Source organism: Ornithorhynchus anatinus, chromosome 5 (assembly GCF_004115215.2).
Source record: "Ornithorhynchus anatinus isolate Pmale09 chromosome 5, mOrnAna1.pri.v4, whole genome shotgun sequence".
Taxonomy (NCBI): Eukaryota; Metazoa; Chordata; class Mammalia; order Monotremata; family Ornithorhynchidae; genus Ornithorhynchus; species Ornithorhynchus anatinus.
This window is the reverse complement of record NC_041732.1, coordinates 5,052,634-5,080,103: the sequence shown is the minus strand read 5'-3', so window position 1 is coordinate 5,080,103 and position 27,470 is coordinate 5,052,634. Positions and strand designations below refer to the sequence as shown.

Sequence of the window (27,470 nt, the reverse complement as noted above, 5' to 3'; positions counted from 1 at the left end):
CTAAATCACTGTAATTATAATAATAATAATTATTATTGTGGTGTTTGTTATGCACTTACTATGTGCCAAGCACTGTTCTAAGTGCTGGGGTATATACAAGGTATTCAGGTTGGACACAGTCCCTGTCGCACATGGGGCTCACAGTCTTAATCCCCATTTTACAGATGAGGTAAGTGAGGCACAGAGAAGTGAAGTGACTTGATCAAGGTCACATAGCAGACAGGTGGTGGAACCGGGATTAGAACCCACGTCCTCTGACTCCCAAGCCTGGGCTCTTGCCATTGGGCCATGCTGCTTCTTCTTGTATTCTCCCAAGTGCCTAGAACAGTGCTTTGCACATAGTAAGCGCTCAAACTCTCTTCCCCTCTTCAAAGCCCTACTGAGAGCTCACTTCCTCCAGGAGGCCTTCCCAGACCTAGCCCCCCTTTCCCTCTGCTCCTCCTCCCCTCCCCATTCCCCCTTCTCCCGCCCTCTTCTCTTCCCCCTTCTCCTCCCCACAGCACTTGCACATATTTTTATATATTATTTAACACTGTATTTATTTTGTTAATGATGTGTATATATATATATATATATATGATTCTATTTATCTTGATGATATTGACTCCAGACTACTTATTTTGTTTTGTTCTGTTTTGTTGTCTGTCTCCCCGGTTTAGACTGTAAGCCCGTTGTTGGGCAGGGATTGTCTCTATCTGTTGCCGAATTGTGCATTCCAAGCGCTTAGTAGCTCTGCACATAGTAAGTGCTCAATAAATATGATTGAATGAATGAATGAATGAATGAATGAATAAAAACTACTGATTGATGGATGGATTGATTTAGGAAACTGGATAGGTTTGTGGGAAGAGGCAGGGGCTGGCCATGAGGCCAGGCAGCTTCTCTACCCCCCACTCCTCCCCAGGTTACTATAGGCCTATAGGGTTAGAGCCACTGTGGCCTGGAGGAGGTGGGGAAACACGTGGAGGTGGGGTCTCCTCTCTGTCATTCAACCCACATATTCAATCTATCACTAAATCCTGTCAGTCCCACCTTCCTAACATATCTAAAATCCACCCATTCCATTGCATCCAAACTGCTATATCACTACAATCACTCTTCCTTTCCTGTCTGGATTACTGCATCAGCCTTCTTGCTGCCCTCCCATCTTCCTGTCTCTCCCCACTCCAGTCCAGACTTCATTCTGCTGCCCAGATTGTTTTTCAGCAAAAAACATTCAAGGCATGTCACCCCGCTCCTCAAAAAACTCCAGTGGTTGCCCATCCACCTCCACATCAAATAAAACTCCTCACCATCTGCTTTAAAGCACTCCACCACCATACCCCTCCTACCTCACCTCACTTCTCTACTTCCACAACCCAGCCCGCACACGTGACTCCTCTGATGCTAACCTTTTCACTGTGCTTCAGTCTCGCCTATCTAACCGCTCACCCCAGCCCACATCCTACCTTTGGGCTGGAACGCCCTCTCTCCACATATCCAACAGACAGTTATTCCCCCACACTCCCCCTCCCCCCGCCCTGTCAAAGCCTTACTGAAGGCACATCTCCTCCAAAAGACCTTCCCAGAGTAAGTACCCCCTTTCCTCATCTCCCGCTCCCTTCTGTATTGCCCTGCCTCTCTCCCTTTGCTCTTCCCCTCTCCCAGCCCCACAGCACCTATGTACATATCTGTAATTTATTTGTATTGATGACTGTCACCCCCACTCTAGAGTGTAAGCTCATTGTGGGCAGGGAATGTGTCTATTTATTGTTGTATTGTACTCTCCCCACCACTCAGTACATTTCTTTGCGCACAGTAAGCACTCAATAAATGCAACTGAATGAATGAATGAACAGGGGCTGGGGATGATGGGAGAAAGGAACAGAGGCTAGGCTGCTTTCTGGGCAATCTAATATTTATTCATTTTACCATATTTATTGAATGCTTGTTGTGTGCAGAGCACTGTATTAAGTTCTTGGAAAGTATCATGACACTGTGCCCACAGACTTCTGAGATCACTGACCAAGTGACTCATAGCCTCTTCTGTGAAAGGCGATGCTCAGGATACCTGCAAAGAAGAGAGAAATTTGAGACAAAAGGGGGACCCTCTCCTCACTCCTAGCTCCTACACCCCTCACCCCTAGCTCCTACCATGCTCACTCCCTTAAAGGGCTAGGACTCAACTTTTTTTTTTTAACCTGGTGTTTGTTAAGCCCTTCCTGTGAGTCAGGCATCCACCTAAGCAAAGGAATAGTTACAACATAATCAGGTTGGACACAGCCCATGTCCCACATGGGTCTCAGTTTTAATTCCCACTTTACAGATGAGGTAACTGAGAAGTTAAGGGACTTGCCCAAGGTCATACAGCAGACAAGTGGCCGAGCCAACTGAGTGGTCCCTTGCTTGAAATTCCCTCCTTTCCTTCATGCCTTGCAGAACACTGCTCCCCACAACTTCGAATCCCTTCTAAAATCTTCTATCCTCCAGGAAGCCTTCCCTGAATAACCCCTCATCTCTCCACCCTATCTCCCCTCCGACTGCCACTTCTGCACTTCCACGTCTCTCATTCTCAACCAACCCCCGAGTTCTTTCATCTGTATCTTTAAACTCTCTTCCTTCTCCTTTCCCTATCATTTACTTTAATGTCTAACTCCCCTTCTAGATTGTAAGTTTCTTGAGGGCAGGGATAGTGTCTACTAACTCTATTGCACTCCCCAAATCAATCAGTCAATTAATCAGCGGTGTTTAGTGACTGCTTCCTAATATCAGAGCACCTGTGGCTTCCAACCCCATTGCTTTGCTCCTTATCAAAAGACTTTCTCCCTCTTTCCTCCCTTAAGTACCTTCTTCCTGCCTTGATCCCTACCTCCTGTCTGTCCCCACTTCAGTCCATATTTCACTCTGCTGCTTGGATCATTGTTCTACAAAAACGTTCAAGACATGTTTCCCCACTCCTTAAGAACCTCTGGGGGTTGCCCATCAACCTCTGCATCAAACAGAAACTCCTCACAATTGGCTTTAAAGCACTCAATCACCTTGCCCCCTCCTACCTCACCTCACTACTCTCCTACTACAACCCAGGCTGCACACTTGGCTCCTCTAATGCAACCTTCTCACTGTACCTCGATCTCATCTATCTCACTTCTGACCTCTTGCCTGCATCCTGCCTCTGGCCTGTAACACCCTCCCTCCTCATATCCCACGGACAATGACTCTCCCCAGTTTCAAAGTCTTATTGAAGGCCCATCTCCTCCAAGAGGCCTTCCCTGACTAAGGCCTCCTTTCTTCTTCTCCAACTCCCTTCCGCATCACCCTGATTTGCTCCCTCTATTCATCCCACCCACCCAGCCCCACAATACTTAAGTACACATCTATTATTTATTTATTTATATTAATGTCTTTCTCCCCCTCTAGACTGTAAGCTCCTTGTAGGCAGGGAATGTGTCTGTTTATTGTTATACTGTACTCTCCCAAGCAGTTAGTTCAGTGCTCTGCACACAATAAGCACTTATTAATATGATTGAATGAATACAGTAGAGTTGGTAGACATGTTCCCTGCCCCTATTGAGCTCACAATCTAGAGGAGCTCGGCTTGGCCCAGTGCTCTGCACAGAGTAAAGCGCTCAATACAGTCTCTTGATTCATTACTCTCTTCCTTTCTCCCCAGCCTCACGTACCAGTCACGATGAATAGGGCAACCGAGGCCCATCCCAGGTAGAAAGACCAGGCGAAGAAGACTTGAATGCCGGGTTTCACGTGGGAATTATCCCAGAACTCTCCTGTGTACACAGCCATGCCCACCAGGCCACAGATCCCTGGGGATGGAATGGTCAGAGTGAGAACCACTCCCCATCTCCCTCTCCCCCGAGGTGTGAGAACTCCCTCCCCTGAAAGGTGAGAACCCCTCTTCTCCCACCTCCCTCCCAGCATCCCCTCCAAAGTCCGTTCCCTTTCCCCAGGACGGTGACCTTCCCTCCTCACCCCATACCTGCAGTAAAGGCAGAGATGCAGGAAATGAGGGGGAGGTAGGACAGAGAGGAGGAGAGCGATGGAAAGAAGGAGATGATGAGGAAGAGCACCGTTATCATCCCACATATGCTGGAGATAATTGTGAAGGTCTTTGTGACGTTGATGTTAGCTGTGGAGACACAAAGGGTAAACAGAGTCAGGCCTAGAGCTAGGGGATTGGTGGGGAAGGGGAACTGAATTTGCTAGACCTTCACAGGAAGACCCCCCATTCCATCCCCCCACGTGAAGGCTTGGGCAACCCTGATCTCCCCCTGAGCCCTCAGGATCAGGGTTCATCAGGATCAGTCCAGATGCCCTTGTGTCTAGAGGTAGTGGATACAGCATGGGCTTGGGAGTCAAACGACTTGGGTTCTAAGCCCAGATCTGTCACTTGTCTGCTCTGTGGCCTTGGGCAAGTCACTTCACTTCTCTGGGCCTCAGTTTTCTCATCAGTAAAATGAGGATTAAGAATGTGAGTCTCATGTGGGACAGGGACTGTGCCCAACCTCATTAACTTGTATCTAATAGTAATAATAATAATAATTATGGTATTTGTTAAGCACTTACTATATGCCGAGCACTGTGTAAGTGCTGGAGTAGATACAAGGTAACCGGGTTGTCCCACGTGGGGCTCACAGTCTTAATCCCCATTTTACAAATGAGGTAACTGAGACACAGAGAAGTGAAGTGACTTACCCAAGGTCACACAGCAGACAAGTGGCTGAGCCGGGATTAGAACCCACATCCTCTGACTCCCAAGCCCATGCTCTTTCCACTAAGCCATGCTACTTCTCTAATCTACCCCAGCATTTAGTTTAGTTGTCTGGCACATAGTGAGGGCTTAACAAGTACCATAATTATTATTATTACTTGCCTGCTATGTGATCTTGGGCAAGTCTTTTCACTTTACTGCATTTCAGTTACCTCATCTGTAATATGGGGATTGAGACTGGGAACCCTGTGTGGGACAGGGACCGTGTCCAACCCAATTATCTTGTATCTACTCTACCGCTTCGTACAGTGCCTAGCACATAGTAAATACTTAACAAATACCACAGTTATTATCATTATTACTATTATTGATCGAGTGATTGGACTCTGAACTGAGAGACCACTAATAATAATAATGTTGGTATTTGTTCAGTGCTTACTATGTGCAGAGCACTGTTCTAAGCGCTGGGGTAGATACAGGGTACTCAGGTTATCCCATGTGAGGCTCACAGTCTTCATCCCCATTTTACAGATGAGGTAACTGAGGCTCAGAGAAGTGAAGTGACTTGCCATCAGTCACACAGCTGACAAGGGGCAGAGCTGGGATTCGAACCCATGACCTCTGACTCCCAAGCCCGGACTCTTTCCACTGAGCCAAGCTGCTTCCCTAGCAATAGCAACAGCATCGATCAGTATCTACTGGGGATAGGGAATTGGACTAAGTGCTTGGGAATCATTCAGTCTAACAGTGGCATTTATTGAGCACATAATGTATGCAGAGCCCTGTACCAAATGCTTGGGACAGTAAAATCCAACTGAGTTGAAAGACACTATCGCTGCCCTCAAGGAACTGAAGATCTCCTGAGGGAAACAGGCCCAAATGGTAAAAACCAAAATAGATAATTAACTAGTAACTCTGCAGATAAAGATGGATGCTAAGGGTGGTTGAGGAGATGACGCGAACAGGAAGGATTTAATTAGGGAGTGCCTTTTGAGAAGGAACATGGTCTAATATCCAATCTCGGCTTCAGTGTCACCATCCTCTCCTGGTTCTCCTCCTATCTCTCTAGCTGTTTATTCTCAGTCTCCTTCGTGGGGTCCTCCTCTGCCTTCCACCCCCTAACTGTGGGAGTCCCTTAAGGTTCAGTTTTGGGTCCCCTTCTAGTCTTCACTGGAGAACTCATTCTTTCACATGGCTTCAACTAAAACCTCTATGTGGATGATTCCCAAATCTGCAAAACCAATCGTCATCTCACTCCATTCTGTAGTCTCACATTTCCTACCACCTTAATGACATCTCTACTTAGATGTCCTTCCACCACCTCAAACTTGACCTGTTTAAAACAGAACTTCTTATCTTCCCATCCAGATTTTGCCCTCCCCATGACTTTCCCATCGCTGTAGACAGCACCACGATCCTTTCTGTCTTGCAAATCCATAATCTTGGAGTGATCCTTGTCTCCTCTCACTCTTTTAACCCATATATTCAATCCATCACTGAATTCTGTAGGATCGACCTTCACAACATCGCTAAAATCCACCCATTCCTCTCCATCCAAACTGCTATCATGTTAGCCCAATCATTTATCCTACCCTGCCTTGATTACTGTATCAACATCCTTGCTGACTTTCCTGCCTCCTGCCTCTCCCCATTCCAGTCCATACTTCACTCTGCTACCTGGATCGTTTTCCTAGAAAAGCGTTAAGGCCATCTTTCCCTTCTCTTCAAGAACTTCCAGGGGTTACCCATTTATCTCTGATTCAAACAGAAACATCTCACTTTTGGCTTTAAAACACTCAGTCACTTTGCCCCCTGCTATCTCACCTTGCTACTCTCCTACTAAAACCCAAACTGCCCACTTTTCTTCTCTAATGCTAACCTTCTCACTGCACCTCGATCTCATCTATCTCACCGCCCACCTCTCCCCCACGTCCTGTCTTTGGCCTGGAGCACCCTCCTTCCTCATATCTGACAGATTACTCTCCCCAACTTCAAAGCCTATTGAAGGTCCATCTCCTTCAAGAGACCTTCCCAGGCTAAATCCTCCTTTCCTCTTCTCCCACTCTCTTCTGCATCACCCTGACTTGCCCCCTTTATTCATCCCCCGGCTCAGCCCCCCAGCACATATATGCATACCCATAATTTATTTATTCATATTAATGTCTGTCTCCCCCTTTAGACTATAAACTAGTTATGGACAGGGAATATGTCCATTTATTATTATACTGTACTCTCCTAAATGCTTAGTATGGTGCTCTGCACACAGTAAGAGCACAATAGATGCAATTGATTGACTGACTAATGGAAAGAGCATGGGGCTGGGAGACAGAGGATCTAGGTTCTAATCCCAGCTGTGACAATTGCTCGCTGTGTGACCTTGGACAAAATCACGTTATTTTTCTGTGCCTCAGTTCTCCTGTTCTCCCTCCTACTTAGACTGTGAGTCCCGTGCTGGACAGGGACTGTGTCCAATCTAATTAACTTGTACCTACCCAGAGCTTAGATAAGGGTTTGACACATAGTAAATGCTTAAGAAATACCATAAAATGAAAAAGTTGTCTTTCTGATGGACTTTGAGGGAATTTTCTACTACACCCAGCCCGTACATTTTTATCCTCCACCCCAACCTGCTCACTGTACCTCAATCTCGTTTATCTCACCACCCTCTGGCCTGGAACTCCCTCCCCCTTCAATCAAGCACTCAGTCATCTTTACTGATTATTCTTTTTTAGAATAAAAAAAGAAGAGAAAAGTGCTCTTTTTTGTAGAGCAGTGAACTAAGCACTTGGGAGAGTATAATATAACAGAACTGGTAGTCACATTCTCTACCCACAGTGAACTTATAGTCTAGAGGGGGAAACAGACATTAACATAAATAAATGAATTATGGATATTTACATAAGTGCCGTGGCTGAGGGAGGGGTGAATAAAGGGTGCAAATCTAAATGGAAGGGTTATGCAGAAAGGAGAGGGAGAAGAGGAAATGAGGACTTAGTCAGGGAAGGCTTCTTGGAGATGTGCCTTAAGTAAGGCTTTGAGGGTGGGGAGAGTGATCGTCTGTTGGATATGAAAAGGGAGGGTTTTCCAGGACAGAGGCAGGACGTGAGCGAGAGGTGACTGGCGAGATAGACGAGACTGAGGTACAGTGAGAAAGTTAGCATTAGAAGAGCGCAGGGTCCAGGCTGAGCAGTGGTAAGAAAGCAGTGAGGTGAGGTAGTAGGGGGCAAGGTGATGGAATACATTAAAGCTGATGGTAAGGAGTCTTTGATGAGGAGGTGGATGGGCAACCCCTGGAGGTTCTTGAGGAGTGGGGAAATATGGACTGAGCATTTTTGTAGGAAAACAACCTGGGCAGCAGAGTGAAGTATGGACTGGAGTAGGGAGAGACAGGAGGCAGGGAGGTCAGCAAGGAGATTGGTACTGTAATCAAGGCAGGATAGGATAAGTGCTTGGATTTATGTAGTAGCTGTTCGTATGGAGAAGAAAGGGCAGATTTTAGCAATGTTTTGAAAATTGAACCGACAGGATTTAGCGATGGACTGGATGTGTGCTTTGAATGAGAGAGATGAGTTAGGATAACGCCTAGGTGAAAGGCTTCTGAGACAGTAAGGATAGTAGTGCTGCATACAGTGACGGGAAAGTCAGGAGATCAGAGCATGGGTGGGAAGATAAAGAGTTCAGTCTGGACATGTTAAGTTGGAGGTGTAGGTGGGGCAGCCAAGTAGAGATGTCCTGAAAGCGGGAGGAAATGCGAGACTGAAGAGAAGGCGAGAGATCAGAGCTAGATTTGGGTAGTTGAAGCCTTGAGAGCAAGTGAGTTCTCCAAGAGAGTAAGTGTAGATGGAGAATAGAAAGGGACCCAGAACTGAACCTTGAGGGGACCCTACAATTAGGGGATGGGAGGCAGAGGAGCTGCCCGTGAAGGAAACTGAGATTGAACAGCCAGAGGGACAGGAGAAGAACCAAGAGAGGACATTGTCAGTAAAGCCACGGTGGGATAATGTGTCCAGGAGAAGGGGGTGATTGACAGTGTCAAAAAACAGCTGAGAGGAACCAGGAATGTATCTTTATAATTTTTTTATGGTATTTGCTAAGCACTTACTTTGTACCAGGCACTGTTCTAAGCCCTGGGATAGACACAAGATAATAAAATTGGACACAGTCCCTGTCCCACATGAGGCTCACAGTCTTAATCCCCATTAGGGAAGCAGCATGGCCTAGTGGAAAGAGCACAGCCCTGGGAGTAAAGAGGGCCTGGGTTCTAATTCTGGCTCCACCAATTGTCTTCTAGGAGACCATGGGCAAGTCACTTCACTTCTCTGTGCCTCAGTTCTCTCATCTGTAAAATGGCGATTCAATACCTATTTCCATCCTACTTTGACTGCCCCATGTAGTATTATCTTGTATCTACCCCAGCATTTAGAACGGTGCTTGACACATGGTAAGAGCTTAACAAATATCACAAGTATCATTATTATAACGGATGAGGTAACTGAGGCACAAAATGGCAGAGCTAGGATTAGAATTCAGATCATTTGACTTCTAGGCCCAGGCTCTTTCCACTAGGCTGTGCTGGTTTTCAGACTGGGGGGGACAAGGACAGAATTTCAGGGACGCCCCCACCTGCCCCTCTTACCAGATGACTTGAATAGGATGCAGTTTCCATTCAGGCAGCTTCCCCACAGGCCGGCATGAATGCTGTTCCCTGGGCCATTGGCCACTATCCAGGCAGATGTGCTGAGAGCCACAACCAGGAAGACGAGGGAGAGAGTGCCGCAGAGTGTGGCTGCAATCCTGCACCCTGGCATCCTGAACACTTTCCCGGGTCGTAAACTAGGGGGCTGGCAGGGGTCTAGGTGGAGAAAGGGGCCTTTGTATAGAGAGCAGGGGGTTAGATAAAGAGGGATGTAGGCGGAGGTGTGATGGCGGTCAGGACCGCCCCCTCTATCTGAGAATATGTGCTGTGGGTTACACTCCTGTCCTTCTCACTTCTGTCTACATTTCTGGTCTTTGGTCCTTTTTCTTTGGCCCTGCTGGGATGTTTGTTTTTCCCCTCTCTCTCTGGAGAGCCCGAGGGCTGGGAGGAGAAAGGGGGTCCTGGATCACCCCTTCACCAACTTCTCCACCCCCACCAGGCCTCAAGTCTCCCTTGGTGCATGAGAAGCTTGAGATGTGCTGACGGGAGTTAAGATGCAGCCCACATCCTCACTCAATGCCCCTCCCAGAGCGGCTTGAGGTGGGGAGGGAACCACCATAGATGCATAAACCACAGACCACTGACAGAACTCAGCTCGCTGATTGGTTCATTTGGACTGGGGAGACTAAGAAGCTGGAGAGCAGGAAGCCAGGGGAGGGGGCCACAGAGGGGACTGGAGAGAGGCAGGTGTTGGGGATGTGAGAGAAGACGGAGATCATTTGGTTCTTGAGGTAAAAGTTTGGGCATAAAGGGTAGAGGTTGGAGGAGAGCTAAGCTAGGGGGTGGGGGAGGGGGAGAGGTGAGGGCAGAAGAGGGTAAGGCTTTTGTTAGGATGTGAAATGTGGGGTGGTTGGGGAACTGGATATAGGCCTGTCTTTCTGGCTCAGAAGCTCTGGGGTTTGAGACGGGGACAACTTGGGATCTAGAACATCAGGGGCTGGCCTGGAAGTAAGAGTTGACTGTGGTGCTTGGGAAAAATTGAGAGAAAAAGAAGGAATTTTTTTTTTAATGGTACTTGTTAAGCGATCACTATGTGCCCGACACTGTACTAAGTGCTGGGTTAGGTACAAGATAGATTGGACACAGTCCTACATGGGGCTCACAGTGTAGTAGGGAGTAGGAATGAATCCCCATTTTACAGATGAGGTAACTGAGGCACCCTGGAGATGCAGCCCACATCCTCACCCAGTCCCTGGAGCATCCTAAGCCTGGAGGAGAACCAAGCAACACAGATGCATAATCGACAGACCTGTAGACAGAATTCAAGCTCTCTGATCCATTCATCTGGATCAGAGTCAGAGAGCCGGACAAGTTGGAGAGGCAGAAGCCAGGGGAGGAGACAATAGAGAGGCTTAGGGAGAAGACAAACGAAGGGGCTGAAGGAAGGTAGGGTGACCAGATGGGCTTGGGGGAGAGTTTAGGGGTAGAGGGTGGAGGAGGGCGAGCTGAGGGGACAGGACACGAGAGGGTTAGGGTGGGAGAGGGAGGAGCTTTAGTCAGGATGTAACATACCGGGTGATTGGAGAGTCCAACTGAGCAGCCGTTGGCCAAGTCTTATTAAGTCACTCGACACTGCAATCCTGTCTTCCTGGCTCAGAAGCTCTGGAGGTGGGGATGGGGATGGCTTGGCATGTAGAACACCAGTTTCTGATGGAAATCACACTAGTTTATTCTGTTGAATTTTGCGGGCATTCAAACAGTTTCTACATTTGGGAGGAAATCATCCAGCATGATGAGGCCTGGGGCTGCCCCAACCCCTAACTTCCCTTCCATGTCCTCCATTCAGAGCCCAGGTGGAAGGACACTGGAAGCAGAAGGATCCCCAGAGATGGTGCCTCCGTCACACTGGCCTGCTGTCCCCGCCGGAGGCTGAAGAGACTGGATCATCTGGCTTCTAACTTGTAAAAAAAGAGTCTCCCTCCAGACAGCTGGGAAAAATACCCAATTTGGCTGTGGCACCCAGGGATTTGGAGTAAGGGCTGCTTCAGGGAGGGGACTGGCATAGAAAGTGCAGGAAAAGAGCTGTGGGGTCGGACCCAAGGGATAAAATGGGGTGGCAGAGATTTATGATGTGTGGGCAGAGCCATGCTGAGATGGTCGATGGGGTTGCTGGCCTGGTTTCTGGCATGGTGAAAGAGGTTCTGGATCCCAAGGGGGTCAGGGGCGTCTGTAAAGGATTGACCTCTCCTGCTTGAACTTCTCAAATTCCTCTGAGTCCAGCAGTTCTAAGGAATGCCATCTAGGCTTTATGTGAATGGTGCTGGGCTGCGCCTCCACATTAGACTCTTTATTCGGGGAGTCTCCTGAGACCCTGTCTCCCTTTGATTTGGAGGGCAAGCTCTTCATGGTCCTGGGAGTCACCTTACTGACTGAGATCCACCACAGCAAGTGCAATGTCCCTGAAGGCAGAATGGATCCCATCCTGAAACTTTTTTTCTACCAGGACAGCTTGGACCGAAGGCCCCAACTCTGTTGCAGGACCTCTTTTCCCTAGCCCAAGAGGCATCTCCTCATCCCCACATCCCCCTTACCAACTTGAAATGGCCCCTTCCCTGGCCTCCCAGAAACCATCTTTCTTCCTGGTTCTTCCCCTCTGCCTGTCCCAGTCTGACAGCTGTAAACCTTTGGCCTCCTCTCCCTCCTCCTCCTCCTTCTCCTTTCTTCCTCATCCTGTTCCTACTCCTCTTGCCCCTCCTTCTTTTCTCCTCGTCCTCCTTACTGTAAACCTTTGGCCTCCACCTCCTCCTTTTCCTTTTCCTCGTTTTTCTCCTCCTCTTCCTTCTTTCTTTCTCCTCCTTCTCCTCTTCTACCTCTTCCTCCTTCTTCTCCCTTTCTCCTCTCCTCGTCTTCTTCCTCCAGGAAGGCTTCTATGACCACACCTCTCTGCAGGGTGAAGTCTCTCTCCTCAACACCAGGGGACATCTTCTAAATCAGCCAGGGTTTGCCTCATCAGAAAAATCACTGCACTTGAAACCAGAGGGGATCTGGCCTGTGCTGCCTCCCTAGCTGATCCCCCAACACTCCCTAACCCTGAGACCCACCCCATCTCTGCCCACCCCATGTCATGAGAACTTAACTTCTCTGTGCCTCAGTTACCACAACTGTAAAATGGGATTGAAGACTGTGAGCCCCATGTGGGACGGGGATTGTGTCCAACCTGATTACTTTGTATTTACCCCATTGCTTAGAAAAGTGCCTGGCACTTTGTAAGCGCTTAACAAATACCTTAAAGAACTGATTAATTGAATGATTGATCTCCTGCCAGGAACGAATTAGTAAGCCTCAGCTTGAGATTACAGGACTGAGAATGGGTGCAGAGGATTTGATTATATTTCTCGTGGCCAGGGGAAAGGGACAAGAGTAAGAGTCATGGAAGGAGAAGAGTCGGGGCAGTGACAGATGCAAGAGTTGACTGTGGCGCTCAGGAGAGATCGAGGGAACCAGGAATGTATCTTTATAATTTTTTTATGGCATTTGTTAAGCACTTACTTTGTGCCAGGCATTGTTCTAAGCCCTGGGTTAGATACAAGATAATGAGATTGGACACAGTCCCTGTCCCACATGGGGCTCACAGTCTTAATCCCCATTAGGGAAGCAGCATGGCCTAGTGGAAAGAGCACAGTCCTGGGAGTAAAGAGGACCTGGGTTCTAATTCTGGCTCCACTGGTTGTCTGCTGGGAAGACCATGGGCAAGTCACTTCACTTCTCTGTGTCTCAGTTCTCTCATCTGTAAAATGGGGATTCAGTACCTGTTTCCATCCTACTTTGACTGTGAAACCCATGTAGGATTATCTTGTATCTACCCCAGCATTTAGAACAGTGCTTGACACACAGTAAGAGCTTAACAAATGTCACAAGTATTCAAGTATTATTATTATAACAGATGAGGTAACTGAGGCACAAAATGGCAGAGCTGGGATTAGAATTCAGATCTTTTGACTTGTAGGCCTGGGGTCTTTCCACTAGGCTGTGTTGGTTTTCAGGTTGGAGGGGACAAGGATGGAATTTCAGGTTCCCCCCACCTGCCCCTCTTACCAGATGACTTGAATAGGATGCAGTCTCCATTCAGGCAGTTTCCCCACAGGCCGGCATGAATGCTGTTCCCTGGACCATTGGCCACTACCCAGGCAGATGTGCTGAGAGCCACAACCAGGAAGACGAGGGAGAGAGTGCCGCAGAGCGTGGCTGCAATCCTGCACCCTGGCATCCTGGACACTTTCCCAGGTCTGGGGACTAGGGGTCTAGCAGGGGTCTAGGTGGAGAAAGGGGCCTTTGTATAGAGAGCAGGGGGTTGGAAAAAGAGGAATGTAGGCGGAAGTGTGATGGCGGTCGGGACCGCCCCCTCTATCTGAGAATATGTGCTGTGGGTTACACTGCTGTCCTTCTCACTTCTGTCTACATTTCTGTTCTTTGGCCCTTTTTCTTTGGCCCCACTGGGATGTTTGTTTTTCCCCTCTCTCTGGAGAGCCTGAGGGCTGGGAGGAGAAAGGGGGTCCTGGATCACCCCTTCACCAACTTCTCCACCCCCACCAGGCCTCAAGTCTCCCCTGGTGCATGAGAAGCTTGAGATGTGTTGACGGGAGTTAAGACGCAGCCCACATCCTCACTCATCGCCCCTGCCAGAGCAGCCTGAGGTGGGAGAGAACCAACATAGATGCATAAACCACAGACCGAGAGAACTCAGCTCGCTGATTGGTTCATTTGGCTTGAGGAGACTAAGAAGCTGGAGAGTGGGAAGCCAGGGGAGGAGGCCACAGAGGGGACTGGAGAGAGGCAGGTGTTGGGGATGTGAGAGAAGGCAGGGAGATCGTTTGGGTCTTGAGGTATGAGTTTGGGCATAAAGGGTAGAGGTTGGAGGAGGGCTAAGCAAGGGGACGGGGGAGGGGGAGAGGTGAGGGCAGAAGAGGGTAGGGCTTTTGTTAGGATGTGAAATGTGAGATGGTTGGGGAACTGGATACAGGCCTGTCTTTGGAGCTCAGAAGCTCTGGGGTTTGAGACGGGGACAGCTTGGGATCTAGAACACCAGGGGCTGGCCTGGAAGCAAGAGTTGTCTGTGGTGTTTGGGAAAAATTGAGAGAAAAAGAAGCAATTTTTTTTTAATGGTACTTGTTAAGCGATCACTATGTGCCTGACACTGTACTAAGTGCTGGGTTAGGTACAAGATAGATTGGACACAGTCCTACATGGGGCTCACAGTCTATGTAGCAGGGAGTAGGATTTAATTCCCATTTTACAGATGAGGTAACTGAGGCACCCTGGAGATGCAGCCCACATTCTCACCCAGTCCCTGGACCGGCCTAAGCCCAGAGGAGAACCAAGTGACACGGATGCATAATCGACAGACCTGTAGACAGAATTCAAGCTCTCTGATCCATTCATTTGGAGCAGGATCAGAGACGGAGAAGTTGGAGCGGGGGAAGCCAGGGGAGGAAACAATAGAGAAGTTTTGGGAGAAGACAGGCAAGGGGCTGACGGAAGGTAGGGTAACCAGTTGGGCTTGGCGGGGAGGTTTGGGAGGCAGTTTAGGGGTAGAGGGTGGAGAAGGGCTAGCTGAGGAGACGGGACACGAGAGAGTTAGAGTGGGAGAGGGAGAGGCTTTAGTCAGGATGTAACATGCGGAGTGATTGGAGAGTCCGATTGAGCAGCTGTTGGCCAGGTCTTATTGAGTCACTCGATGCTGTAGTCCTGTCTTCCTGGCTCAGAAGCTCTGGAGGTGGGGATGGGGATGGCTTGGCAATGTAGAACACCAGTTTCTGATGGAAATCACACTAGTTTACTCTGTTGAATTTTGCGGGTATTCAAACAGTTTCTACATTTGGGAGGAAATCATCCAGCATGATGAGGCCTGGGGCTGCCCCAACCCCTAACTTCCCTTCCATGTCCTCCATTCAGAGCCCAGGTGGAAGGACACTGGAAGCAGAAGGATCCCCAGAGATGGTGCCTCCGTCACACTGGCCTGCTGACCCCGCCGGAGGCTGAAGAGACTGGATCATCTGGCTTCTAACTTGTAAAAAAAGAGTCTCCCTCCAGACAGCTGGGAAAAATACCCAATTTGGCTGTGGCACCCAGGGATTTGGAGCAAGGGCTGTTGCAGGGAGGGGACTGGCATGAAAAGTGTGGGAAAAGAGCTGTGGGGTCGGACCCAAGGGATAAAATGAGGCAGCAGAGATTTATGATGTGCGGACAGAGCCATGCTGAGATGGACGATGAGGTTGCTGGCCTGGCTTCTGGCATGGTGAAAGAGGTTCCGGATCCCAAGGGGGTCAGGGGCGTCTGTAAGGGATTGATTTCTCTTGCTTGAACTACTCAAAGTTCTCTGAGTCCAGCAGGTCTAAGGAATACCATCTAGTGTCCATATGCATGGTGCTGGGCTGCGCCTTCACATCGGACTCTTTCTTCGGGGAGCCTCCTGAGACCCTGTCTCCCTTTGATTTGGAGGGCAAGCTCTTCATGGTCGTGGGGGTCACCTTACTGACCGACATCCACCACAGCAAGTGCAATGTCCCTGAAGGCAGAATGGATCCCATCCTGAAACATTTTTTCTACCAGGCCAGTTTGGACCGAAGGCCCCAACTCTGTTGCAGGACCCCTTTTCCCCAGCGCAAGAGGCATCTCCTCATCCCCTCATCCCCCTTACCAACTTGAAATGGCCCCTTCTCTGGCCTCCCAACAACCATCTCTCTTCCTGGTCCTTCCCCTCTGCCTGTCCCCCAGTCTGACAGCTGTAAACTTTTGGCCTCCTCCTCCTCCTTCTCCTTTCTTCCTCATCCTGTTCCTCCTCCTCTTGCTCCTCCTTCTTTTCTCCTCGTTCTCCTTACTGTAAACCTTTGGCCTCCTCCTCCTCCTCCTCTTTTTCCTTCTCCTCCTCTTCTACCTCTTCCTCCTCCTCCTTTTCTCCTCTCCTCTTCTTCTTCTTCCTCCAGGAAGGCTTCTAGGACCACACCTCTCTGCAGGGTGAAGTCTCTCTCCTCAACACCAGGGGACATCTTCTAAGTCAGCCAGGGCTTGCCTCATCAGAAACATCACTGCATTTGAAACCAGAGGGGATCTGGCCTGTGCTGCCTCCTAGCTGACCCACCACCAACCCCTAACCCTGAGACCCACCTCATCTCAGCCCACCCTGTGTCATGAGAACCCCCCAGTACCCCCAGTCCCTTCTCTGCCTCCATTCCCGTCCCCCCCCACCAACCCCCGCCCCCCAACTACCCAAGAGGGAATCTTGCAGGTCCAGCCCCACTCCCACCTCCATCAGACCCTCCCTCCCCCGGTCCCAGTTGCCCCTCACCGCTCAAGAGGTACATCAGGAAGGTGCCCCAGCCCAAGTAGAAGGCCCAGTCGAAATTGAGGTGGATGAAGCGCTCGACAGCACGTTTGTAGGCCTTCAACATGTACATGGTCTGACCGGCTATTCCCAGGATTGCTGAGGGACAGAGACCTGTCCTGGACATAGGCAGGCTAGTTCCTGGCTGGCCACCCTCTCAGGAGCCTGATGCTTCAGACCCCTGGCTTCTCTCTGGCCTCCCCTCACCAATCCCTCTGCCCCTGCCCCCCGGCTCACCTAAGTTTCCAGTCCCTCTGCTCCCCCCACCCCCCCCCACTGCCCTCAGCCACCGGAACCTCTACCCTGCCCTCCCAAAACCCCTTAGCCACTATTCCCTCTGCCCTTGCCCCCCGCCCCACTCGCCTCAGGTACCGGTCCCTCTCCCCGCAGCCTCCCCATTCTCCTCAGCCACCAGAACCTCTGCCCCTCCCAACTCCCCTCATACATCAGTCCCTCTGCCCTCACCCCCATTCCCTTCAAGCATCAGTCCCAGCGCCCCTGTCCCCCTCTTCCACTTGCCTCAGCCACGAGTCCCTCTGCTCCTGCTCCCACCACTCCCCTGGGCCACTAGTCCTCTGCTGGGACCCAGGTGTGTGACCTCCCTTCCTCACAGCTGCCCCCTTTCTCCCCCCAAGCCACCCCACTCTTTCTGCTTCCCCAACCCGCCTCATCATCTTTGGTCTGGCATGGAGCTGACCTGTAATATAGCAGGTCAAGAAGGAGAACCAGGAGGTGGTTTCAATGCCAAGGAATCTGTTCAGAGTTCTGAAATTTGGCACCAGAGCCAGGAAGCCCATGATGGCAGATGTGACCATGAGGATTTGCACGATCCTTAGGTAACCTGGAGGGGGTGGGAGGGAAGGCAAACACACACACAGGCGCACATGTGAGGAGTGGTTTTCCTGAGCTCTGTTTCTCCTACTCCCACCCCGCTGTAGATCTAATTTCACCTCTGCCCCTGCAGTTTCTCTGGCCCCTTCCATTCCAAACTGTCTCCAGTGGGGTCAGAGGATTCCATCGTGCCCCTAGTTCTTCTCCCCACCACCCCAATTCCTCCGTGGGGTTATCTAATCAATAACAGTGGCCTAGGAAAAAGAGCACATACCAGGAGTCAAGAGACCTGGGCTCTAGCCCTGGCTCCACCACTAGTTGACTGTTTGATCTTGGGCAAGTCACTGACTTTGTCTCTATCTTCTCTCTCTGGCTGCTCATTCTCAGTCTCTTTCACGGACTCCTCCTCTGCCTCCCGCCCCCTAGCTGTGGGGGTCCCTCGGGGTTCAGTTCTGGGGCCTTTTCTATTCTCCATCTACACCCACTCCCTTGGAGAACTCATTCTCTCCCATGGCTCCCAGGAAAGCAGCGTGACTCAGTGGAAAGAGCCCGGACTTGGGAGTCAGAGATCATGGGTTCGAATCCGAGCTCTGCCACTTGGCAGCTGTGTGACTGTGGGCAAGTCACCACTTCTCTGGGCCTCAGTTACCTCACTTGTAAAATGGGGATGAAGACTGGGAGCCTCACATGGGACAACCTGAGTTCCCTGTAACTCCCCCAGCGCTTAGAACAATGCTCTGCACATAGTAAGCACTTAACAAATGCCAACATTATTATTATTATGGCTTCAACTGCTCCCTCTATGCAGATGATTTCCAAATCTACATCCCCAGCCCTGATGTCTCTCCCTCTCTACGGTCTCACATTTCCTCCGGCCTTCAGGACCTCTCCACTTGGATGTCCCGCCAACATCTCAAACTTAACACATCCAAAACAGAATTTATCTTCCACCCAAACCTAGTCCTCCCCCTGACTTTCCCATCACTGTAGGCAGCACCACTATCCTTCCTGTCTCATAAGCCCATAATCTTGGCATTATCCTCGACTCATCTCTCTCATTCAACACATATATTCAACCTATTACTCAAGCCTGTTGGTTCCACCTTCCCAACATCTCCAAAATCCGCCCTTTCCTCTCCATCCAAACTGCGGCCATGTTCATCCAAGCACTTTTCCTATCCTACCTTGATTACTGCATCAGCCTCCTTGCTGACCTCCCTATCTCCTGTCTCTCCCCACTCCAGTCCATACTTCACTCTGCTGCACAGATCATTTTTCTACAAAAACATTCAGTCCGTGTTTCCCCACCCTCAAATACCTCCAATGCTTGCCAATCCATCTCTTTACCATCAGCTTTAAAGGATTTAATCACCTGTCACCTCCTATGTCACCTTGCAACTCTCCTACTACAGTTCAGCCCTCACATTTAGCTCCTCTAATGCTTACCTACTCACTATACCTCAATCTCATCTATCTCGCTGCTGACCACTCACCCACGTCCTGCCTCTGGCCCGGAATGTCCTCCCTCTTCATATTCAACAGACAATAACTCTCCCCACCCTCAAAGCCTTACTGAAGGCACATCTCCTCCAAGAAGTCTTCCCTGACTAAGCGCTCATTTCCTTTTCTACCGCTCCCTTCTGCATCACCCTGATTTGCTCCCTTTTTGCACCCCAGCCTCAGTCTCACAGCACTTATGATCATATAATAATAATAATAGTATTTGTTAAACACTTACTCTGTGCCAAGTACCGTACTAAGCATTGGGGTGAATAAAAGCAAATCAGGTTGGACAAGTTCCTTTCCCACATGGGGCTCATAGTCTCGATCCCCGTTTTAAAGATGAGGTAATTGAGGCCCAGGGAAGTGAAGTGACTTGCCCATGGTCATAGTGGTAGTTTATTTATTTATGTTAATGTCTCTCTCCCTCTCTAGGACTGTAAGCTGAATGAAGGTGGGGAATGTGTCTGTTATATTGTTATATTATACTCTTCCAAGTGCTTAGTACAGTCCTCTTCATACAGTAAGTGCTCAATAAATACAAATGATTAACTTCTCTGTATCTCAGTTTTCCTTCCCCCATAAACTGTGAGCCCCATGTGGGACAAGAACTCCCATCTGAGAGAAGCACCATGCCCAGTGGAAACAGCTCAGGTCTGGGAGTTAGAGGATCTGGGTTTTAATTCTACTTCTGCTGCAAGTCACTTCTCTGTGTCTCAGTTACCTCATTGTAAAATGGGGGTTAAGACTGTGAGCCCCATGTGGGACAAGGACTGGGTCCAACCTGATTAGCTTGCATCTATCCCAGCACTTAATACAATGCCTGGCATATAGTTAGCACTTAATGAATACCATTTTAAAAAAAAAAAGGACGGATCTGAATGGTGTGTTTTGTATCTTTCCCAGTGCTCAGTACAGTCCTTGGCATTGAGTAAGCACTAAACACATGCTATAATTTTTACCATTATAATCAAGGGTTTCCCTTCTCCAAGCACCCAGATCTCCCCGTAGCTATTTTCCCTCGTTCCTGTCTCCCTCCAACTCCCCCTGGATCTTAATACTATTAATACTTAATACTATTATTACTGTAGTGGTATTTGTTAAGCATTTACTATGTGTCAAGCCCTGTTCTAAGAGCTGGGAAATGTACAGGATAATCAGATCAGACACAGGCCTTGTCCCACATGGAAATCACAGTCAAAGTAGAGGGAAAACTAATATTAAATCCCCATTTTGCAGATAAGGTAACTGAGGCATAGAGAAGTTAAGTGACTTGTCCCAGGTCATACAACAGGCACGTGGTAGAGCCAGGATTAGAACCCAGGTCCTATGACTCCCAGCCCTGTGCTCTTTCCACTAGGCCACGCTTCTTCCACCCCCCACTCCACCTCAGCCTTAACTCTCTCATTCCCTCCTCTTGACTGTCCATGTTGCTTTCTCCTTCTCTCTTTGGCACCAGTTGGGATCCCATTTGGTCAACCCCAACTTTCTCCCACCCAGATCTCTCTAAACCCCCTGGGCATCCACTCTTTTTCCTCTGGACTCGGCTCTCCTTTCTCAGGATCCTCACCCCCACTCCTCCGTACCAGTTTTGAGCAACAACTCTTGACAGGTGTAGGCACTGCAGATATGCCATAGGCCATTGGGTGCCATGCCATCTGGCACCTGGACCTCCAACCAGTTGGGGCTGATCAGGGTGATCAGGAGCAGCAGGAAGGAGAAGACGGTGAAGGCCGAGTTGACGTCAATGTTGGATGCTGAGGGGTTGGCCACGGACTCCCACAGGGAGTAAGTGGCCACCTCATCTTGGCCCTTCCCCTTGGTCTCCAAGAACGGCAGCTTGGCGGCTGGGGAGCCTAACCGGGGAGCCAAACCCCCTGGGCCCCCCCTGAATTACTCCCTGGGCCTCGCCACTGCGACCTCTCCCTGGTGGATCTGAGTCACCAACTGTCATGGAACTTCCCTTTCCCCTGATCCAGTCTGTGACATCACCAACCTCCCCTTCCTGTGCACCGCCAACCCCCCCTTCCCCACCCTCCATGACCTTCTTCATACCAGAGCTGAGGGAGGGGTGGGGCGGGAGAAATGGAGAGGAGGGGCAGCCACTCCAGTGCCAGCTCCCTGACAACAGATATACCATGTCCCCCAACCCACCATTCTTCTGTCTCTTTGGGTCTACCTGAGTCTATCTCTCTGGCCCTCTCTTCAGGGAAGCAGGGGGTGGGTATGAGGCGGCCAGGGGTCACATGTTCTATCAAAACAACCTTTCCAAATCCTCCCTCATAGTCCCCAGCCTGTTCGTTCCCTCAGGACCCAGCACCTGGGGTATTTGGGGTCGGAGAGAATTCGGGCAGGTGTGTTCTGTGGGCTGGGGGAGCGGGAGTGGAGGGAGGGTTCCCTGACAGATCCCCAGTCAGAATGGACCCTGACCCACATACCTCACTCCTTCCCTCCTCTCCTCCCCCCAGCCCCACCCCTCCCCTAGGTCCCTCCCTTTCACGGACAGATTGACTGGAAAAGCTGGCCGACAGGAACGAGTTGGATCTGGCTGTTGCCGTTCTTTTATTGGGTAGCTGACCCCCCCATCCAGCCGGTCCTCAATACCCCCACTTTCTCCATCCCTGGGGGAGTGGAGCAGGACCCAGGAAGACACACACACACACACACACACAGATATCCACACTGAGAGACACACCTAGATTCACATACAGCCACAGCCTCCCTGGTCCACACTTAAATGCACGAATGTAAAAATACACGAATGTATTTCTACCCTTAAAGACACACCTCCCATCGACACCTAAACAAACTCAGTCACACAGACGCTCTCTCAAATACATCCCGGTCATATCCCTCACCCTTCACCCCCACCCCCAGACACCCGGCCACTAACAACCATTGATGCACATGGTTCACACCCGATCTACAGAGCCAGAGGCCTTCATGGATCAGGGCTTGGGGGAAGGATGATGCTGAGGCTCAGCTGGTAATTCCCAGATGGACGAAGCTGGGTTGCTGCTCCTGCTTCTGTCATCCTTTGGATGAGGTATGAGTCCAGGCCGGCTGGAGGGTAGGATCAAGGAGCTCCAGGTCACACGCTGAGTGGCTAGATGGAGAGTGCCTAGGGAGAGGTGGGGGCGCGAGAGGAAGAATGAGGAGTGGAGAGCACCAGGCTGGCGGGTGGTGTGGGGTGATGGATTATGAGACTGCACATCTCCCCACCAATCAATCGAGGGTATTTTTGAGCACTTACTATGTGCAGACCACTGTATTAAGCTTTTGGGAGAGTACGATACAGTTGACAGACAGGTTCCCTGCCCAATATGAGCTTACCCACTCTTTGAACATCTCTAGGGGTTGCCCATCACTCTCCACGTCAGAGATCGGCTCTTCTTCCTCCTACCTGACCTCACTGATTTCCTACTAAAACCCAGCCCATACATTTAGCTCCTCTAACCTCAACTTACTCACTGAGCCTGCATATGGTCTATCTCACTGCCGACCCCTTGCCCGTGTCCTCCCTCTGGCTTGGAACTCCCTCCCCTGAGAACACGGGCTTGGGAGTCAGAGGATGGGGGTTCTAATGTTGGGTAGGGATTGTCTCTGTTGCCGAATTGTACTTTCCAAACGTTTAGTACAGTGCTCTGCACACAGTAAGTGCTCAATAAATACGATTGAAAGAATGAGTGAATCCTGGCTCCACCACTTGTCTGCTGTGTGACCTTGGGCAAGCCACTTAACTTCTCTGTACCTCAGTCACCTCATCTGTAAAATGGGGATTAAGACTGTGAGCCCCATGTGGACCAACTTGGTCGCCCTGTATCTACCCCAGTGCTTAGAGCAGTGCTTGGCGCATAGTAAATGCTTAACAAATTCCATACAAGAATAAACGGCGGCATTCCCTGCATGCAATGAGCTTACAGTCTAGAGTGGGCTTCCCTATCACCCAGCATCCCCCATGCTTCTGTGAAACCCATCTCCCCTGCCTCTTCCAATCCCCCATCCTCTTCTCCTTGGACTCTGGAGACCCCTGGCCCAGCCCAACCCTCCACCCCCCAAACCCCACCCTCCTCACCAGCCCCCATGAAGAAGCAGAAGCTCAAAGCGGTCGTGTAGATGGGCCAGCGGAGAGAAATGTGGGCCGTCTCCGAGCCCTCGATTGACTGGGAGATCAACGCGACGTAGAACCCGATCCCCAGGAGTACGCCTATCCCTAGGGGAGGGACAGGCAGAGACAGATAGGAACAGAGACAGAGAGCGATATGGGGGGTGGGGAAAAGAGCTCCCCCAGAGCACCTCGGGTCCACTATTCCCTCAGCAGGGGCAGGGGAACTCAGGGTCCAGGCTGGGCCCACTGGGTTCAGGGGCTAGGCTGTGGCAGGGAAAGGCTGGAGAAACTGAGACCTCGATAAGGCTCTGCACACAGGAAGTGCTCAATAGGGAAGCCGTGTGGATTAGTGGATACAGTATGGGTCTGGGAGTCAGAAGGATCTGGGGGCTAATCCCGGTTCCGCCACTTGTCTGCTCTGGGCCCTTGGCAAGTCACTTCACTTCTCTGTGCCTCAGTTACCTCGTCTGGAAGATGGGGCTTGAGACGGTGAGTCCCATGAGGGACATGGACTGTGTCCAAACTTATTTGCTTGTATCCACCACAGCACACAGTACTGTGCCTGGCCCCTAGAAAGGGCTTACCAAATACCACAATTATTATTATTGTTATTATTAAATCTCACTGCTTGATTGCCTGGGGAGGGGTGAGGAAAGGGCACTGAGGGCTGGGGCCCAGAGGGCGGTACCGATGACGAAGTTGGCCCCCGCGGCCGGAAGTTGCTGTTCGCTGAGCATCAGGGGCTGGTACTGGCACAGGGTGATGGTGAGGAGAGCGAGGCTCAGCAAGCCAGAGAAGACCAGCGAGAGGGTCAAGAAGGCCCGAGAGAACTCGCCCAACACTGCAGGGAGAGGATATGCTGGGGGTGTGGCCCAGCTCTGCAGGGACCACCGGAAGTCGGGGGTCTGGAGATGGGGGCAGGAGGGGGTATCTGGTGAGACCTGGATCCAGGATCGTTGTCCAGAGGGGAGGGTGGGGATCAGTATCTGAGGGCCGTCTCTTGGGGAAGGTCCCTTCCAGGGATGGGGAGGTCAGTATCTGGTCAGACCTTGGAAGAGGGGGACCCGGAAGGGGGGAAGTCAATGCCTCAGGGGCAAAGGTCAATATCTGGGGTTGCTGTGTCCCAAGTCAACCCCTGGTGGGGTGGGGGTAGGGGTCTCACCTGAGCTGGGTCTTTTCAGACAGGTCTGGCCAAAGCAGAGCATCCAGGGGCTGGGGTAGGTGACCAGGGAGGAGTCCCCAAAGTCCACCTGCGACCAGGCTGGCTCGGCCACGGACACCAGCAGCAGAGCGAAGCCCCCCAAGTGGAACAGCCCGGCCCCCATCCGGTTCAGCTTCATCCCCAGCCCTTCCTCTAGGGGCACAAGGGATGGCAGCCCCCCTTGGAGGGCCCGCAAGTTCCTCCTGACCATCTCATCCTCCCACAACCCCCCGCTCATCCTCCCACAATCCCCCTACAGGATTCTCGACCCTGACCACGGCCCCAGCCCGGGGACAGGCCCGGGACCACTCTGCCCCACGGGACCACTCTGCCCCACGCAGAGCCCCACTCCCACCAACTGCCACGGAACCTCACCGACAGACCTGGGGCCCAGGGGTCCTGACCCTGCCTGAGGGACTCCCTTGCCTCCTTCTGCCCCTTCAGGCCCGGCCTGCTCTCCCAGGCCCCGCAGAGCTTACAACTCCGACACATTTGAGTTTCGTATTGGTTTTATTAGAGGCAGAGGAGAGGTCTACTTCCCACCTCTCTTTGCTGCCCTTTTTGGCCCTGGCCCCAGCCAAGCTTTTTCCTCCCAACTCCCAGGCCCACCTCCCCTCCCCTCTCAACTGTCTCCAGCCCACTCCCCCCACACCCCAGAATCATTCATCCAACCCCGGCCCCTCCCCGGACCCAGGCATCTGGCTACCCAGCCCGGGGCTCTCTCACTCTCTCTCCCTCACCACCCCACCTCTGGCTCTCCCGCCCCCCACCCTGGGCATCCTGTGAGGCTCTTCAGGGGCTGAGGGGGAGGGCGGCCGGGGATCTGGGACTCAGGGAGGATTCCGTGGGGATTGGAGGGGGTGTCGAGACACCAGGAGCCTGGGACTGGACTCGCTCAGCGTGGTCCGGAGAGGCGGCGACATTCATGCATCCGGTATGCGCACATGTAGAAGATACCTGTGGAGACACCAGGCCCCCAGAATCCCCCAAATCCCCGGACTCCTCCCCACCTTTTCACCCATAGTCCTCCCCCAGCCTCCACAACCCACGGCCCCTCCACCCTCGGCTCCCCCATCCCCCATGCTGCAACAGTGACCCCTCCCCTCCTGGCCCCTTCCAGCTAGACGCAGAGGTCCCCTTCCCCCAGAGCTAGGGCATACCTGCAAAGAAGGTCATGAGCAGGGCCACCCAGCCCAGGATGTAGGACCAGGAGAAACGCCAATCCCCAAAACGCTTGCCCAGGAAATTCACCGTCACCCCAGTGTAAACAGCCATGGCCAGGAGAACAAATAGGGCTAAGGGGGTGGGGTGGGGGGTGGGCAATAGAGACATGGAGGGAGGGGTGGGGACAGAGATGGGGGATGGGGACAGAGACTGGGTTAGAGGAGACCAGTACAGGGACACACAGATGGAGCCGTAGTAGCGGGGGCTTAGATGAGTGTGGAGGGTGTGGAGGACGGGGAGAGGTAGAGTCGAGGCTGGGGTAAGAGCGAAGGTAATGAATCAATCAAAGTGGCCGAGTGGAAAGATCATGGGCCCAGGAGTCGGAGATCCTAGGTTCTAATCCTGGCTCTGCCACGGGTCTGCTCTGTGACCTTGGGTAAGTCACTTAACTTCTCTGTGCCTCCCCAGTTTCCTCATCTGTAGCCCTCATGGTCTCCTCCTCCCTCTGACTTAGACTGTGAACCCCGTGTGGGAGAGGGACTGTGTCCAACCCGATTATCTTGTATTTACTCCAGCTCCTAGTACAGTGCCTGGCACATAGCAAGTGCTTAAGCAATACCATTTTTTAAAAAAGGTATTTATGGAGCACCAACTATGTGCAAAGAACTGGACTAAGCACTTGGGAGAGGGCAAAGATTTGGAAGACATGATCCCTACCCTCTGGGAGGTTGTAAGGACAAAGAGGAAAGGGGTGAGATGGGGCTGGGGGACGGAGGGCTGGGATTGGGGATGGGGGTGGGAGGACACACCAGGCATGGGGACTCAGAGGGAGGAGTCTGTTTCACTCTCCCGATCCAGGTCTGGTGGGGGTGAGAAGACCTGGGAGGAGAAGGCGGTGGTGAGCTGAGGGTCACTCACTGGAAGTGAAGAACAAGGCTCCAGCAGAGAAGGGGCGGCTCAGGCGGGGGGTGGCGGGTAACTGTGCAAAGGCCAGGATGCCCACGACGATCCCAGCGAAGCAGGTCAGCGATGACAAGATCATGAAGGCTCGGGTGGCATTCCAATAAGCTGCCAAGTGGGAGTAGGCTAGGGTGACACCTGAATGCCTAAGACCCCTCCCCAAGTGCTCCCTAGCCCACTTAGTCCCTCCACTCATCAACTCCCAGCACCCTATACCCCCAGCCCCTTCTTGGGATCCCAACATCTTCTATCCTCCTTCCCCCAGCCTCCTTCCTGTCCTCTCTTCTCCTGTCTTCTCTCCATTTTTCTCCTTCTCCCCCTTAGGATCCCTTCTGAAAATGCTACCAGTGGCCCTTCTCTGTCTCCAAACTCCAGCCCCCAAACCTCCCCACTTCTGACTCCGAAGACCCCTGCCCACCAAGTGCAATCCCCCAGCCTCACCATCTGGCCCCTCTGATTACTGCCCCGACATTCTACTCCCTGGTCTCTCAAGTCCCCCGAAACACACACCCCGGCTGGCCCCCTGCCCCGGGTCCTCCCTCACCGATGCTTTCCGTCTGCAGGTAGCACTTTCCACCCAGGCAGTAGCGCCACAGCCCCTGGTGGGCAAAAGCTCCTGAGAGTCGATACTGCATCCAGTAGTCAGTCGCCGTGGAGACTACCAGCAGGATGTTGCCCACCCAGGCGCAAAACAGACCCCCTCCCATGAAGCTGTACATGATTCTGGCTGGCCTGGCACAGCTGGTGGAGAGACAGAGAGCGAGAGACAGAAAGACAGAGAGAGAGAAATCCAGAGAAAGGGAGAGTTGGGCCTAGTGGTGGAAATGGTTGGATTCTGGACATCAGAAGAGATAGGGAAGGGCCCCCTGGGACTTGGGAAAGGGGCATGCCTGCAAGGAAGGCGGGAGGGGTGAACAATTGGGTCCCATAAGGAGAGAGGAAGTTGGGTGGGTAGTGGGGAGGGGGCGGGGGTTTGTCCGGGGAGCC

General features: G+C 51.5%; 3 protein-coding genes and 1 long non-coding RNA gene across 7 annotated transcripts; 1 reads left to right on the top strand and 3 right to left on the bottom strand.

The window, feature by feature from the left end:
- Positions 1-1,880: 1,880 nt before the first annotated feature.
- NKG7 (natural killer cell granule protein 7) lies at positions 1,881-13,620 on the bottom strand. Of its 2 annotated transcripts, none has more exons than XM_039912256.1 (4): positions 13,434-13,620; positions 3,971-4,120; positions 3,660-3,797; positions 1,881-2,050 (listed from the first exon to the last, which is right to left on the bottom strand). In XM_039912256.1, exons 1-4 carry the CDS (start codon positions 13,603-13,605, stop codon positions 1,998-2,000), a joined length of 513 nt encoding a protein of 170 aa, XP_039768190.1. In that variant the 5' UTR covers positions 13,606-13,620; the 3' UTR covers positions 1,881-1,997. The 2 variants fall into 2 exon arrangements, with proteins under 2 accessions (XP_039768190.1, XP_039768189.1); XM_039912255.1 differs by lacking the exon at positions 13,434-13,620 and adding an exon at positions 9,339-9,838.
- Positions 10,061-15,372, top strand: LOC114812247. 3 transcript variants are annotated; one of them, XR_003759904.2, is made up of 5 exons: positions 10,061-10,129; positions 11,185-11,370; positions 13,483-13,622; positions 13,932-14,032; positions 15,291-15,372. It is a non-coding gene; the product is annotated as an uncharacterized LOC114812247 (long non-coding RNA). The 3 variants fall into 3 exon arrangements; XR_003759903.2 differs by lacking the exon at positions 10,061-10,129 and having other exon boundaries at positions 11,018-11,370; XR_005660067.1 differs by lacking the exons at positions 10,061-10,129; positions 15,291-15,372 and having other exon boundaries at positions 11,018-11,370; positions 13,932-14,081.
- A 6,210-nt stretch (positions 15,373-21,582) lies between these two features.
- On the bottom strand, positions 21,583-24,708 carry LOC114812246. Its single transcript, XM_029066404.2, has 4 exons — positions 24,321-24,708; positions 23,847-23,999; positions 23,126-23,263; positions 21,583-22,171 (listed from the first exon to the last, which is right to left on the bottom strand). The coding sequence occupies exons 1-4, from the start codon at positions 24,595-24,597 to the stop codon at positions 21,999-22,001; spliced, it is 741 nt and encodes a 246-aa protein (XP_028922237.1). The 5' UTR covers positions 24,598-24,708; the 3' UTR covers positions 21,583-21,998.
- Positions 24,709-25,254: 546 nt separating this feature from the next.
- LIM2 (lens intrinsic membrane protein 2) lies at positions 25,255-27,202 on the bottom strand. The gene is made up of 4 exons (XM_029065622.1): positions 27,028-27,202; positions 26,442-26,591; positions 25,520-25,654; positions 25,255-25,316 (listed from the first exon to the last, which is right to left on the bottom strand). Exons 1-4 carry the CDS (start codon positions 27,200-27,202, stop codon positions 25,255-25,257), a joined length of 522 nt encoding a protein of 173 aa, XP_028921455.1.
- Positions 27,203-27,470: the final 268 nt, after the last annotated feature.